Consider the following 14,655-nt stretch of genomic DNA (forward strand, 5'->3'; position numbering starts at 1 on the left):
CAGGTTCATTACAAATTAAGTCCAACCAGTTCTTACCCCAGATGCTTATTCATTCACAAGTAATGTTTTTTAAGGCAATGGGCTTGGTTCACCTCTATGTTAACTCCCATTTTGTACTGGTGTAACTTCATTGAAATCAATGGCACATAAGTGGGCCTGATTCACCACTGTCTCATTTCTGTTTTACACTGGAAGTCAGTATTCCTCAGTTCTGTGTTAGGAAATTGAAATATGCTGTGTAAATTCTAGATGTCATTATAACTGGCTTCTTCAACTTTCCCATATTGGTTACCATATCGTAGCACTTTATAGCCAGTGAAAGTGAACTTGGTATAAAAAGTTTATACAAAATAAAAATATTAGAATTTCAGGAAACTTGGAACCATGTCACATAAGACTGATTTAATTTACCTTCAGCTTTAAAAATGCTGTCAATAAGTTACACATGGATCCCAGCATACTCCTGCTATTCTGCAGCTGTGGAATTTGCTGCAGAATTGTGCTCCAGAATAAATTTTTGTCTTTAAAAAAAAATCCAGCTTCAATGGTTGTAAAAATAACCTTGAAAAGATTATCTGAATGATATAATGTTACTTTCCCAAATCTGCAGACAGCCTGATGGGTTATCTATTTCTTTCAATCTCCATGAAATATTAAAATCGACTTCTCACAAATTTAAAATGTTGTAGTTAACTTTTTCACTTTTGATCACTTTAGCAAAAGGGACCATTTAATATACCTATCCCACAATCTCAAAGCACCTCTCAAATGCCAATGAATGTACCCCATTCAGCTGCCATAGCTTCCAGTTTCCCCCTAGCAGCTTTACAGTACTGTTATACACTAATAATACAAAAGTCTGCAGTAAATTGGAAACTGAAAATGTAGGGAAAATTTAAAATGAATTTATTATAAAAATAAATAGCATGAGGGTTACCATACAGGTTTATTCAATTTCATATATAATTCATTTAAAAATCCATTTTTAATTTAAATGTAGCTGCCACAGTGTTCTCATTATGCTTCTTCAGAATGCAGCAGCATTGAAGGGCCACTGATGTAAAATTCAAGTTCACTTTGCAGTAATCTACATGGGGTCTTGTTATATGATCATATTTATCAGCCTTACAGCACAGTCTCCTTACACTTTTATAAGTGTGATATTTACTAGTATATAAGGTCCTACTTCATTCCTGATATTGTGGAAATTGAGGATTCCGCAATATAAGGCTTCCACCACAGTTTTGTTTTCATTAGCTTACTTCACACAGTCCACAATTTTGCATAAATTTTGAAGTTTGCAACACACACTTTCCCCCATTAGTACATTAAATGATCTTAGAGAGTTTTGGGTAAGGTAAGCAGGACAGCAGTCCAGGGTACAAAGCTGGGAGTTGTGAAAATGGGGGAAAAAATCAGTAGAGGTGTAGAGCCCTACAGCAGGCATGATATCGCCACCCTTACTTCTGGACTGCTATTGGCACCGGTGCTGCCTTCAGAGCTTAAACAAATAGGTCGTCTGTGGCTTTTCCAAATTAGTTATTAATAAAGGTCCATTGTTACTTTTCCATGATTGTCCATATCTCATCTGCAACTCAGCCACAATTATTTGAAGATCATCCTGCGATTCAGGTAGAGTCTTACTAGTATAGTAAAAATGTAAAGTTAGAAACAGTAGCATCATTAATTCTGCCAGATGATCGCTCTTTCTTCATGGCACTAACAATGTCTGGATCAGTTTTATTATGCATGTAGTATGCACTATGTTATTATAATCAAATACCAGCCTAAAGAAGGCAACAACTACCAAAACCATACAATTACTTTTTTATCAGTAGCAATTACTATAAAACCAAACATTTGTATTCTTGTGAAAATATATTTGTTTCAGTGTGATGAAAATTGACTTTTTTCAGTACAGACAGAAGTAAAAACTCATTGTAAAACAATAATAGTAATCACAGCTTAGTGAACACTGGTTTACAATGTTTAAAATGAATCTTTAAGTCAGGTAGCACTTCAGGGTTTTAGTTTGTTAGTATTCAGTTTTATGCTGAACCACTGCACAGTGCAAGAAAAATTCTGTAACAGTTTACCCTGTATGGTAGTCTTTAGAGCATTTAGTCTCTCAGTCACATGGTGGCAGGTAAATGTGTTGCATACTTCTCCGTTAAAATAAGAAAAAGCACTGTTGAGATTAAAATTTAACTTTCTTTACTGTCTTTAATACAAAAATATCAATCAACACTAAAAATTTAACAGTGTATTCTACAAATTAATGTGCCATTGACAGTAGCAATTGGAAGGTTTGGGGAAAGTTACCTTAAAATGTTTTATAAAAATAAATTATATAGCAAACACCACCAAACAAAATCAAACAGGTGCCTTGGGCTTTGCAAAATAAGAGTAACATTCAGTTGGAACCATGACTGCTTTTCTCTCTCTCTCTCAAAATATCAACAAGGCCATTACTTTTAAAAACTCTACAAAGAATCATAATAATCCAATGGAAGCAGTAAAATACTTCTGTAAGTGATCAGTAGTACGTGAGACAATGGTGATGGTGGCAGAGAGCTTCAACAGTGATCCATCCAACTGGTGTGGAGAGGAAGTGCACACATATAGAATACATTGGGTATGGTATCTCATCTAGAGTTCATGCGTAACTGATGAATGATGACACTCTCTAAGAGAAAAGAGCAAAACATTTGCTATTATATAATTGGAAATAAAAGTAATTTTTAATAAAGTTAATAGAACTTGTTATTTATATTGTGCTTTTTTATTTTCAAAAAAATCTTAAAGGCATTAATTAAACCTCACAACACTCCTGTGAGGAAGGTATTATTCCCATATAAAGATGGGAGACTGAGATCGAAAGGAAATGTTCTGGCCAGTGCAAAGAAGGAGTCTGAATTAGAGTCAGAATTAGAATTCAGGAGTCTGTGGCTCCCAATTCAATGCTCAGACCATATTTCTGTCACTATACAAAACCATAATTCAACTAAACCATACTAAATATATAAATATGTCTATAAAATTTGCATATTGACGGTCTCTCCCCTCCCCTTCAGAGGTTGCTTGTCCTCTTAAGCAAAGTTCATGTAAAGATTTACATGCAGGATTACTTTACATACTCAGTAGTCCCACTAAAGTCACTGATCTACTTACGTGCTTAAAGACTTATTTACATGCTGAACTTCAAGCATGCAAGTAATCTAAATGACTTAAATGTACTCACAGGGTAAAATCCTGGCCCTACTGAATGAAGTCAATGGTACTTTTGCCATTAACTTCAATGGGGACAGGATTTCACACACAATGTGTAAAGCTGAGTGTGTGTAGTCTTGGCAAGATCAGAGCTTAAGTTTGTACTGTGCCAAACATAAGAGGTCCTTGATTCTGATCAGTCTTTTGATAGTAGCGCAACAAATAATTTACTTTAAACTAAAGGACAATATATATATTTATATGTTTCCATTGCAGACAAGATGATATTTACTAAATCAGAGTTTAACCATAAATGTAAATTTCAACCTATTTGTGGGTTTTAAAATGATAAAATTGCAGTCAGAAATTTGAAATGTAGTATGATGTGCCTTCCAAACGCATTTATTTCTATAGTTGAAACTTTTTAAAGCTACTGTGATTTTCTTGTTTTCAAAAGCCATTTACAATATATGCAAAATATAAATCCAGTGTATCCTTGCCACTTTTATTAACCTGTGCCTGTGCTTCACCTTTTAAAAAAAAATATGTTTGTAGAATGTTTGATGGTGCGAGTTGTAGAATATTGTCATTTTTAAAACAGAAAAAATATTCAAATATTTTCATTTACTCTTTATGCCAGAACTTTACCACTAGATGGCACATTTTCATTGTTTTACTCATCTGTATAGAACAAGGCTAAGACAACAATTAGGAGAATATGGGAACACAAGTGAAACAAAGGAATTTCACAAATAAAGTGTATTCCTCTACAATTAATTTACCATTTACATAAGGTTTTCAGGCAGATATGTCTATCTTTCCTCCCAGATTTGAATAACAAACATAAAAGAATCACAAACTGTAGTAAAAGTTAACCTTCCCCACTCATGCAGTTTTATAACTTTAGACTCTTGGAGAATATTAAGCAAGATAAAAACTATATTTGCTTACGATCAAATTCTACTCCTAGATGAAAACATCTCCAGTTAATTTCAGTGGGAGTCACATGAGCTCATTTTAAGAAAATGGTTCTTAATATCCAGTACGTTATGTACATTATATAACTATACATGGAGTTTAAAAATAAAATTTAGTAGGCAGAAAATGTCATCTTCCTTGTACAGACCCAATTAATAACTGAATAGTGTAACTACAGTAGGTTTCAGAATCCAAGTCTTCCTCTTATAAACGAAACATAACTATGCAGAGGAAGGTAAGAGACTAGAAAGGATTAAGTCATACATTGTTTATACTTCCATTATTAATTTGTTCATTAATTTCTTTTTATACTTCACACCTTCGAATCACAGAATCGTAAGACTGGACAGGATCTCGAGAGGTCATCTAATCCAGTCCCCTGCAGGAATAAGTATTATCTAGACCATCCCTCACAGGTGTTTGTCTAAACTGCTCTTAAAAATCTCCAATGATGGAGATTCCACAACAACCCTAGGCAATTTATTCCAGTACTTAACTATCCGGACAGTTAGGAGGTTTTTCTTAATGTCCAACCTAAACCATCCTTGCTGCAATTTAAGCCCATTGCTTCTTGTCCTATCCTCAGAGGTTAAGGAGAACAATTTTTCTCCATCCTCCTAATAAAAACCTTTTATGTACTTTAAAACTGTTATCATGTCGCCTCTCAGTCTTTTCCAAATTAAACAAACCCAATTTTTTCAATCTTCTCTCATATGTCATGTTTTTTAGACCTTTAATCATTCATGTCCACATCTTTCCTGAAATGTGGCACCCAGAACTGGGCACAATACTGCAGCTGAGGCCTAATCAGTAGAATGGCAGAATTACTTCTCATGTCTTGCTTACAACACTCCTGCTAATACATCCCAGAAGGATGTTTGCTTTTTTTGCCACAGGGTTACACTGTTGACTCATATGTTTGTGATCCCTTCTGTAGTACTCTTTCCTACCGAGTCATCTTCCATTTTGTATCTGTGCAACTGATTTTTCCTTCCAAAGTGGAGTACTTTGCATTTGTCCTTATTAAATTTCATCCTATTTACTTCAGACCATTTCTCCAGTTTGTCCAGATCATTTTGAATTTTAATCCTATCCTCCAAAGCACTTGCAACTCCTCCCAGCTTGGTATCATCCACAAACTTTATAAGATACTCTCTGTGCCATTATCTAAGTCATTGAGGAAGATATTGAACGGAACTGGACCCAGACTCTGTGGGATCCCACTCAATATGCCCATCCAGCTTGACTGTGAACCACTGATAACTACTCTCTGGGAATGGTTTTCCAACCAGTTATGCACCCACCTTATAGTAGCTGCATCTAGGTTGTAGTTCCTTAGTTTGTTTATGAGAAGGTCATGTGAGACAAAATCAAAAGCCTTACTAAAGTCAAGATAAACCACAAATACTGCTTCTCCCATCCAGAAGTCTTGTTACCCCGTGAAAGAAAGCTATCAGGTTGGGTTTTTTTCTTTGACATGATTTGTTCTTAACAAATTCATGCTGACTGTTACTTATCGCCTGATTATCTTCAAGGTGTTTGCAAATTGACTTCTTAATTATTTGCTCCATTATCTTTCTGCATACTGACGTTAAGCTTACTGGTCTATAATTCCCTGAGTTGTCCTTATTCCCTTTTTTATAGATTGGCATTATATTTGCCCTTTCCCAGTCCTCAGGAATCTCTCTCTTCTTCCATGACTTTTCAAAAATAATCTCTAATGGCTCAGATATCTCCTCAATCAGCTCCTTGAGTATTCTAGGGTATATTTCATCAGGCCCTGATGACTTGAAGATATCTAACTTGTCTAAGTATTTTTTAACTTGTTCTTTCCCTATTTTAGCTTCATATCCTACCAGATTTTCACTGGCATTCACAATGTTAGACATCCAATCAGTGAAAACTGAAAAAGAGTCATTTAGCACTTCTGTCATTTCCACATTTTCTGTTATTTCCCCCCCCCTCCCCCCATTGAGTAAGAGGCCTACCCTGTCTTTTGTCTCCCTCTTGCTTCTAATGTATTCATAGAATGTTTTCTTGTTACCCATTATGTCTCTAGCTTGTTTAATCTCATTTTGTGCCTTGACCTTTCTAATTTTGTCCCTCCATAGTTGTATTTGTTTATATTCATCCTTTGTAATTTGACCTAATTTCCACGTTTTTGTAGGATTCTTTTTTGAGTTTCAGATTACTGAAGATCTCCTAGGTAAGCTAGGGTGGTCTCTTGCTATACTTACTATCTTTCCTACGCAATGGAATAGTTGTGCCCTTAGTAATGTCTCTTCTAACATTTGACTTTAACATTCTAACCTTCTAACATTTGACTTTGTATCAGAGAAGTAATTTATGTATTCTTGCTATTAAAATGGATGTCTAAAGAAGTATTTGTCTAAAAATTTCAAAGGATATATTCTGTCACAGTGATGTAAGAATAACCTGGTAATGGATCGAGAGAGTGCTTCTGGGACTACAGATCTCACAGCTTCCATGAGCTATAAATTCACTTAAATAAACAAAACACAATTTAACTAATTTACTCTAATGATAAAATTAAATGAAGACATTTGTATGGATAGGACCAAATTCAGATTTAAATTATACCAGTGTAAATCACAATTCATTGTAGTTATTTGTATTTACATTGTTGTAAATGAGTTTAGAATCTGGCCCGTAGCAAACAATTTGCATTAAACCTGACCAATTTAGATAATAATAGCACATCAACTGACGTTTTAACATTTGAAGTTTAAATTAAATTTCTTTTTACAATTTACATGAATGGATAATTCCAAATGATACAAAAATATATATGTACTAGAGATGATATAAACCCCAGTGACAAAAGTGGAGCATCATGTACCAACGTACCTATTTCTGACCTTTAAAAATCCTTTCTAGAAGAGTTTTTAATATGGAGAGTTGCAGAAGCCAAAAAATTAAATTAAAATAAAATAAACCCACACATGGTCCTACAGTGTTTTGTTCCTGCAACTAATAACTCCCAATTTGAAAGTAGTTAATCCTATTGATGTTTTCCAAAAAGCCAAATAAGAGCAGGGACCAAGTGGTAAGATATTTTCAAAGTGAAGTCAACATCTATAATGACAAATATTAGAAAGAGCTCTGTCTGGGAGAGCTCAGTCAAGGTTAAGGGAATAGGAATTACTCACGCATATGGAGGAGAGAAAAACATTCCCCTAAATGAAAACAAGTTTAAAAGATGAGCTCATAGAAATTACCCCCAGCATACTGCAGGTTTCAAACTGATTCAGTGATGTCAACAACTGATATGCAATAGGAATATATAATTGGTTTGAAAACAATCCTTATTGTTGTAGCCTGCAGTCAAAAACCTGAAACACAGTAGCTTTCCATTTTTAAAGCTGTGCACCTAACATTAGTGTTAACCTTGAGAGGGTTTGAAAAGATGTTTAACAAGTTTTAGGTAATAATCTGGTATTTAGCCTATACCTGGCATGAAGCTTTGCAGACCAATGTTGTTTTAGAGATTATGCACCTGATATTAATCACCAAGTAAGTAATTGGTTTGAGGGTTAAATACTGTCATGTACGGTCATATTTATAAAAGTCACAATGAGTTATTTGCTTTTTTAATCACAGTGAAGGCTGACACAAAAGTAAAAGAGTAAACAACTAAAAATCAAAATGCCCATAAGAATTCAAGCTATTGTTTGCTGAGACTACAGCTTGCATGTCATTGTGGACTAAATTCTGCAACCTTTCTCACACTGAGTAGCACTTATTCAGATCAGCATCTCTGTTAATGGCCACGAAACTATTCACGTGAGCAAGTTGTACTCAGCATGAGGAAAGTTGACAGCATCTGGCCCTATATAAATCAGTCAAAAACTTGTGTTAAGGACCAGATTTAAAATCAAAGGTCAACAGGGAAATTCAGTTATGGTGGCTATTCTGTCATCAACTCCACACACAGATGCTGGAACACTTTTGTGATATAACCTGCCTCACTGTTCCTAGGCCTTTCTCTGACAGATATATTGTAACAGCCATGCTTCTTTCACTAGACAAGTTTGCTAGGGTTCTAAATGGATTGTTTTATTGTAGTCATCAACCAGATTGCTACCTTCAGAGGAAAAGACACTCTGAACTGGATGATCAAGACAGCTAAGCTTCAACTTTTTAAGACACTGTTCTAAAAGCCTTCTTTTTTGCAATTCCCTTCCTGCCCACCCACTACTTAGGGTAGCAAACTTCAGGTAAATGAAAACATTACAAAATGATAAACTCACCTAATTTTTAACCAAATTTAAATTAAAACAGATATCTATAAGTACTTCTAGGCATACTGTTTTCTCCAGTTTATATAAAATATTTCATTTCCCTGAATCTCAGAATAAACCCCTTATACATCAATACTTAGTAAATTAATTTACATTACCCTTTGGCTTACATCAGCCCTTGCACTTTAACTTTCTTTCCTTTTGAAAAGCCTAGTAAATTGGGTCCTGCCCCCTTCTTGCTAATATTTGTTTAAACAAAATTAGCGTGTTGGACTTTTTCAGGGTCTTTTCCTACCAATATTCACAAGTCGTTATTTTTTGTTTGTGGAGGTTTTTTTTCCAGGTTAGTCTCAGAAACACCCTTTTGCCTGGTTCTGATTCCTTGACCTTTTGCTGAGTTAGCTGTGGATCAGAAATGTCTTCTGATCTAGTCCTGGCACTGGGCTCTGCTATTGAATCCTTGAAATATATACTATCCTGTATATACTATTCTGTATTATACTAGTCTGACTTGTCAATTCTGTTTCCTCTGTGGTTGCTGGATTCCTTCTCACATCTCCTGATAACTCCACAAGGGTACTTCTAGTTTGCCTCTCCCATTCTAGCTGTGCTTTGGATGCACTGGATTTCTATTTTCAGCTGATAGTTTCTTCTTCAGATAAACTAGTCTCTCATATCACATCCAAAACAGGTGCAGCTTTCCAAGGCAGGCACATTTAGACTACAGTCCCATATATATAATCAGTTAAGTTAGGAAGAGCTAGTTTCTTTTTAAAAGCATGAAAAAGAAGGCGTATACCATCTACAGTTCATTATTATGGGCAGGTCTACACTAGAAGTGTTACATTGGCACAGCTGCGCCGCTGTAGAGCGTCTGGTGAAGATACTGTGTGTGGATGGGAGAACGCTCTCCCATCGGCATAATTGCTGTACCTCCACGAGAGGCAGAAGCTTTGGCGAGAGAGCATGAACAGCGCTTAGGTCAGGAAGCCTCACTCAGGAAGGATGCCTTTTTCACATTCCTGAGTGACATAAGTTAGACTGACTTAAGCGGTAGGGTAGACCTGTCCTAGATCACGCCACATTAGCAGGGGGCTCATCTACTTTCTAGCATTTAAAATGACTGTTTTGAACTAACTGGAAGATTTTTTTTAGCATCAGCATTTAACATCATCATGAGCTTTTAGCTTCATGTTATTATGTTTAGAACTTCTGCTGAAAAAACAGATACTTTAGAAATAATAAAAGCTCACTAATGATTAATGGACAAATTGAGGTATGGGGTATTTATTGGGCACACAATTAGCTGGGAGGAGTTGCTGCACTTCTGGCCAGTAACTATATATGCCATGAGTCTGTTATGACATATATATGTTTTTCAGACATCCTGACACTTACAAATCCAAAGTTCATTGGAGATGCAGTTTAATAGGAGATACTTAAGGACCTGTGAAAATCAGGGTCAGTATGTTTTGTGGTATTCATCAGAAGGACATGTTGTGCCTGAAAGAAGAAGAAGAGTGTCTTCAAGATAGCTAGGCTGGGTAGCAGGCCAAAGTATGGATTAAGAATAAACATTGCCTGGTTCTACCAAATTTTTGTTTCCCTCTACTGACAGACTGTTCTTTCAATCTCTCCTTCCTAAGAGAAACTAATCCCCCAACCCCTTGGTTCACTGAATTGACCCTGTACATTCTATTAACTGCATTTGCTCATTTCAGCCACTTAACTTCTTCACTTGCCATTTTCCCTCCTGTGCATTTTGTGTTACATTTGTATTCTTCATGCTGTATCAGTCATCTCCTTTCTCTTCTCTCCTCCAGCAGGGGCACCCATAGTTGCTGGACTCTTAATAGCTCATTCAAATGGTTTAATCATTATATATATTTTAAAATGCACCTTCTTGCCGAGACATAGTATGTCAAGTTGCCTCAACCGAGAGTTCCTTTATTGTATCTTATTTGTGTGGAAATTGTTCTTTCTGGGGAAATTCCCATGACAATTATGGTGCTATCAAACAAAACAGTCATCATGACATTAATCATCTGCATCCACAACCATTTCCATGCTGAAATACTTCCTTAAGACATGCTAAAACCGCCCCCACCCCAGGAAAAATGCAGACTTCAGTATAACTGGAACACAAACTTGTTTTCCATGGCACTGTAAACTAGGTCTGTATTTGAGATAGACACATACCAAACTTCAGGGAACATATTGGAATTCAGGGTAAGTTATGTGCAAAGCCCTCTGTCCCTTACCTTCTGTACCTGAGCAGAGTTCTCCAACAATTACTTTGTACCATTAACTGTTTGTGTTAAGGACTTTTCTAAGGTAGAAGAACTCTTGGCAGCTGAAGTCAAACTATAGCACACTGTCTCATTACGGACCTGAGCCAAAGCCTACTGAAGTCAAAGAAAGTCATTCCAATGACTTCCACGAGTTTTGGATCAGGCCCAAATTGTGACTGAAACAAAAATCAAATCAGTTAGATCAGAGCTTTCCAAACTGTGGTCTGTGAAACGCTGTTGATCCATAGAGAATACGCTAGTCACATGGTGCTGGCTCTTCCTCTGTTTCTAGCTATAAGACTTCATTAAAAGAGACCCAAAATACATGGCTTTTCTAGCATTACTTCTATAGGCAAGCAATTGCTTTAGTGGTCTCAGGAATGTTAAGCGATCACAAAAAGGGGGAAAAGTGGTCTATGCGATTGAGAGTGGGATGGAAGATGGTCCCATGAGACAATCTCTTAAGAAGTGGCCCACCCTATCTATAAGTTCAAGAACCCCTGAACTAGATCAATGTATAAGTGAGGCTACTTAGTCTGACTTCACTGACTGCAAATATTACCAGCCTGCAACTAGCTTTTTACTCCAGCATAGAAACAAAGTAATATTGTTAAATTAAAGTCAAGACACACACACACACCTATTAGTTTGTTATGTTAAGTGACAGTTTCAGGGCTTAATTAGTAAATGCAAACACCAGCAACTAACAGACGGGGCTGATTTCCATGGTAGCAGTAAAACCTGCACAACATACCCCCTTAGCCACTGCCCTCAGCCCTTCCCCCCTCCCAGGGAGGTAGAGCTGTTGGCTGAAGATTTCTTCAGTTCTATTTTCATAGACTGAGTCTCCGCATGAGGCTCGAATTTTGTCACATTTCCTGCTCCTGGGGCTGCCACTACCGGCTTTCCTGCTTTCATACCTTTTGACACAGGAATACGGGTGGGTGTAGGTCTCTGTGATGACCCATCCTGTCCTGTCTGCAAGAGAGAGAGAAAGAGAAAGGAAACAGTTGTAAGCAAGACCTCTGGGAGCTTTTATTTAACAGATCCTAATTCTGCACAGTTCATTATTTATTTCTGTACATTTTAAAAATACACCTAGAAGCACACAGCCAGTGCACGAGGCACCGATCCCATACATTAAAAATCACAACATAAACAAACAACTGACCACAAATATATCCACCCCAGCCTAGGCCCTCCTTAACAAAGAAAGAGAAAAGATGGACTTTGCAGCATGCCCAGGTTAAAAAATCTGGGCTCTAATGAAAGAGAGCAAGCAAACTCCAAAACAGAGGAGCCCTCCCTTAGAATGCCCTACCATGCAGCTCTCTTTCACTTATATTGGGAGAGTCCCAGCTTGAGTGCTTCGGCTACTCAAAGGTGGCAGAATATCACAGGAAAAGAGATATTATCTCTTAGCCAACCAGGTCCCTTAGGGCACCTAAATTATTTAATTAGTATTCAACATTGGAATCAGGCCATCTCCTTTGGCTAAAGGATGGTTGTCTCCTTTGCAGCATATTTAAATGTTTGTGGCATGAAGCATAGTGCCCAGGGCGAAGGAGCACTTCAGACCAAAACAGTTACTGCACAATGGTGAATATCATGCTAGAGAAGGACCCAAGATATAGAGATCACAGCCAGACGATAGTGTATTGGTGTTCAGATCTAGTATTTTGGGTCACTAGAGATGGGGGCCAGGTACAAAGCTCTGGAACCATACTTTCCTAAAGTTTGGGGCTGTTTAGATCCCAGGAATTGGCCTTTTATTTTGGTATTGTTTGATGGTGGGAAGACACGATAGGACAAAGTCTCTACTCCCTTACCTACATTAATGTAGAAAAGATCAGAACCTCTAGGGGAAGAGATGGACTAGAAAGATCTAATGGGTCTTTTCTATTCCCTGTTCATATGAAAGCAAAAGAATTTGGAAGCCATTCTTCGCCACAGAACTATAGGCCAGAATTGATCATTTAGAAAAAATGTACATAGCTTTCATGGCTGAGAACAAAGCATAATGCAAATGTAAACTGATGCAGAGTTGCCTTCATCAGTCTGCAAACAGAGACACCCATTGCCCTATTTATCTCAGTGGCCTGTTAAATTTGAAACTTACTTAACATTATTAACTGCTTCACCCACTGATCATTTTAAACAGAAAAAGCAAATAAATAAAAATCACCTCCTCAAATTCCAGGAATCCCAGCTATCCTTAACTTAGCGGCTAAAACACTTCCAGGTTCCCTGACAATTTCTACATAGTAATTTTGCAGTGTGAAGACCAAATCTGCAGCACAGTGAAAACAGCAAATGTGGAAACAACATAAACTAAATTAAATCATCAAAATAAATAGTATTGGTGACACTTTGTTGATTGTAGTATTTATTTGCACATTACAATGCCTATTTTAAAACAACCATATGGATCTGCCACAGAATCTCCAGCCTGCTGCACCAGACTACAGTAGAACATAGGGGGCCTTTGCCGCAGAATTGAGTTTCAACTTGCCCTGGAGTACACAGGGCTCTGTTTATATGTACTGAGCATTCCAAAAGGAGGCAAACTATCACCTTCCTTACCAGTTAATCTGCACTTTCCATTACTTAATGTTCCAAGAACAGTACAAAACCATATGCACACACACAACAAATAAAATACATAAAATCACAACTGGGAAATTTGAATGCTGACTGACTGGTGGGAAGCAAGCCATTTTCAACAACCAAAAGCAGCATTTATAACATAATTTAAAGGAACTCACATTTTTATGTCAAAACAAGTCAGGGCCATGGAACATTGTATGGCACAACAACCATGGAGCCAAAATGGCAAACACCCTGCACTGCCTGAAAGCTTTCCCCAGTGTGTAAACATACAGCTATTAAATGAAGTAGCTGGAATCTCAGGCATTTCTTGAGTTTTAATGACACGTAAATTATTAACTGGAGATTTTGGCACTCTAGAGTTACTAGGTTCCTGTCTAAAACACTCAAAATCATTGAAAAGTATTTTGACTCTTTCCCTCCCATCCCCAAAGAGGCACACTAACACATTGCTCATATCATAACTGATACCAGCTCAACACGACTCCAAATACATTTTTCCCTGCTAAGTGAAGGGAAAATTTGCATAGGTAGCTGTATGCAGATCCCCAATGTCTGGCCAGTGTGACTGAATAAACATGCAGACTGTGCTTCAAACACGCCTCAGCCAATGTTGGTTCTAGAGGTGGGCAAGCAGCATGGCTGCCTTAGGTACCAACTTCTAGGGGTTGCTGTACCCCTGTGCCACTTCTCTCGCTCTCTCTCTCTCCCCCCTCCCCTTTGTTTTTGGGGGTTCAACTGCCTGCAGGGGCATCAAACATTTTTTCCGTGGCTGTGAAAATGGCTAGAGCAGCTCCTGCCTCAACAGTGTCAGTTGGAGAGAACCTACAGCTCTGTCTCTTGGTGTCATTCTGCAAAGTCCGGGTGACTCCCTTCTGCCCTGCACATTTGCAGATGACTGCATTTTTTTCTGCTTTTTGCAAATACACAGCATCAGCCAGAATTTGGCTCTATGTACTTTTATTAAGTTAATGCAGGCCACTATGAGGCTGCCTCATTAGGACTTGCCAATTGAAGCTAACCTGTTCTATTCCCAGAAGTACACACTAGGGGGACTTTATAGATGCCCAGAACTAAATATGTAAATATATTAATACATTTTAATAAAGGAATAAACACATGCAACTGTCAAGGCTATTTACCTCTGTACCAGTGGCTCACTGCAGCACATGCAGACAAGACTAAAAGTGTAATAGTCAAAGTGTTCGCAATGAGGATTATTGGTTGGACTGTTTGAAAGGTTAGCATATACGTAAGCAGTTTATAACACAAATCCAATTGAGTGTATTTTATTACTATCTGAGAAT

At 37.3% G+C, this 14,655-nt stretch overlaps 1 protein-coding gene across 8 annotated transcripts in view; it reads right to left on the reverse strand.

The window, feature by feature from the left end:
- Positions 1-885: 885 nt before the first annotated feature.
- The window catches only part of FILIP1 (filamin A interacting protein 1), a 139,292-nt gene continuing 125,522 nt past the window's right edge, over positions 886-14,655 (reverse strand). For 6 of the 8 annotated variants that reach the window (XM_067532678.1, XM_067532679.1, XM_067532680.1 and 3 more), the window contains one exon: positions 8,305-11,719. In XM_067532678.1, coding sequence (XP_067388779.1) covers positions 11,513-11,719 — 207 coding nt within the window. In that variant the 3' untranslated portion in view covers positions 8,305-11,512. Of the gene's footprint in view, positions 2,687-8,304; positions 11,720-12,926; positions 13,032-14,655 lie in introns of those variants that run through there. The other 2 variants (XR_010917108.1, XM_067532681.1) reach the window with 2 other exon arrangements.

Source organism: Emydura macquarii, unplaced genomic scaffold (genome assembly GCF_026122565.2).
Source record: "Emydura macquarii macquarii isolate MOO-44397 ecotype Brisbane River unplaced genomic scaffold, CSIRO-AGI_Emac_v2 contig_3295, whole genome shotgun sequence".
Classification (NCBI taxonomy): domain Eukaryota; kingdom Metazoa; phylum Chordata; order Testudines; family Chelidae; genus Emydura; species Emydura macquarii.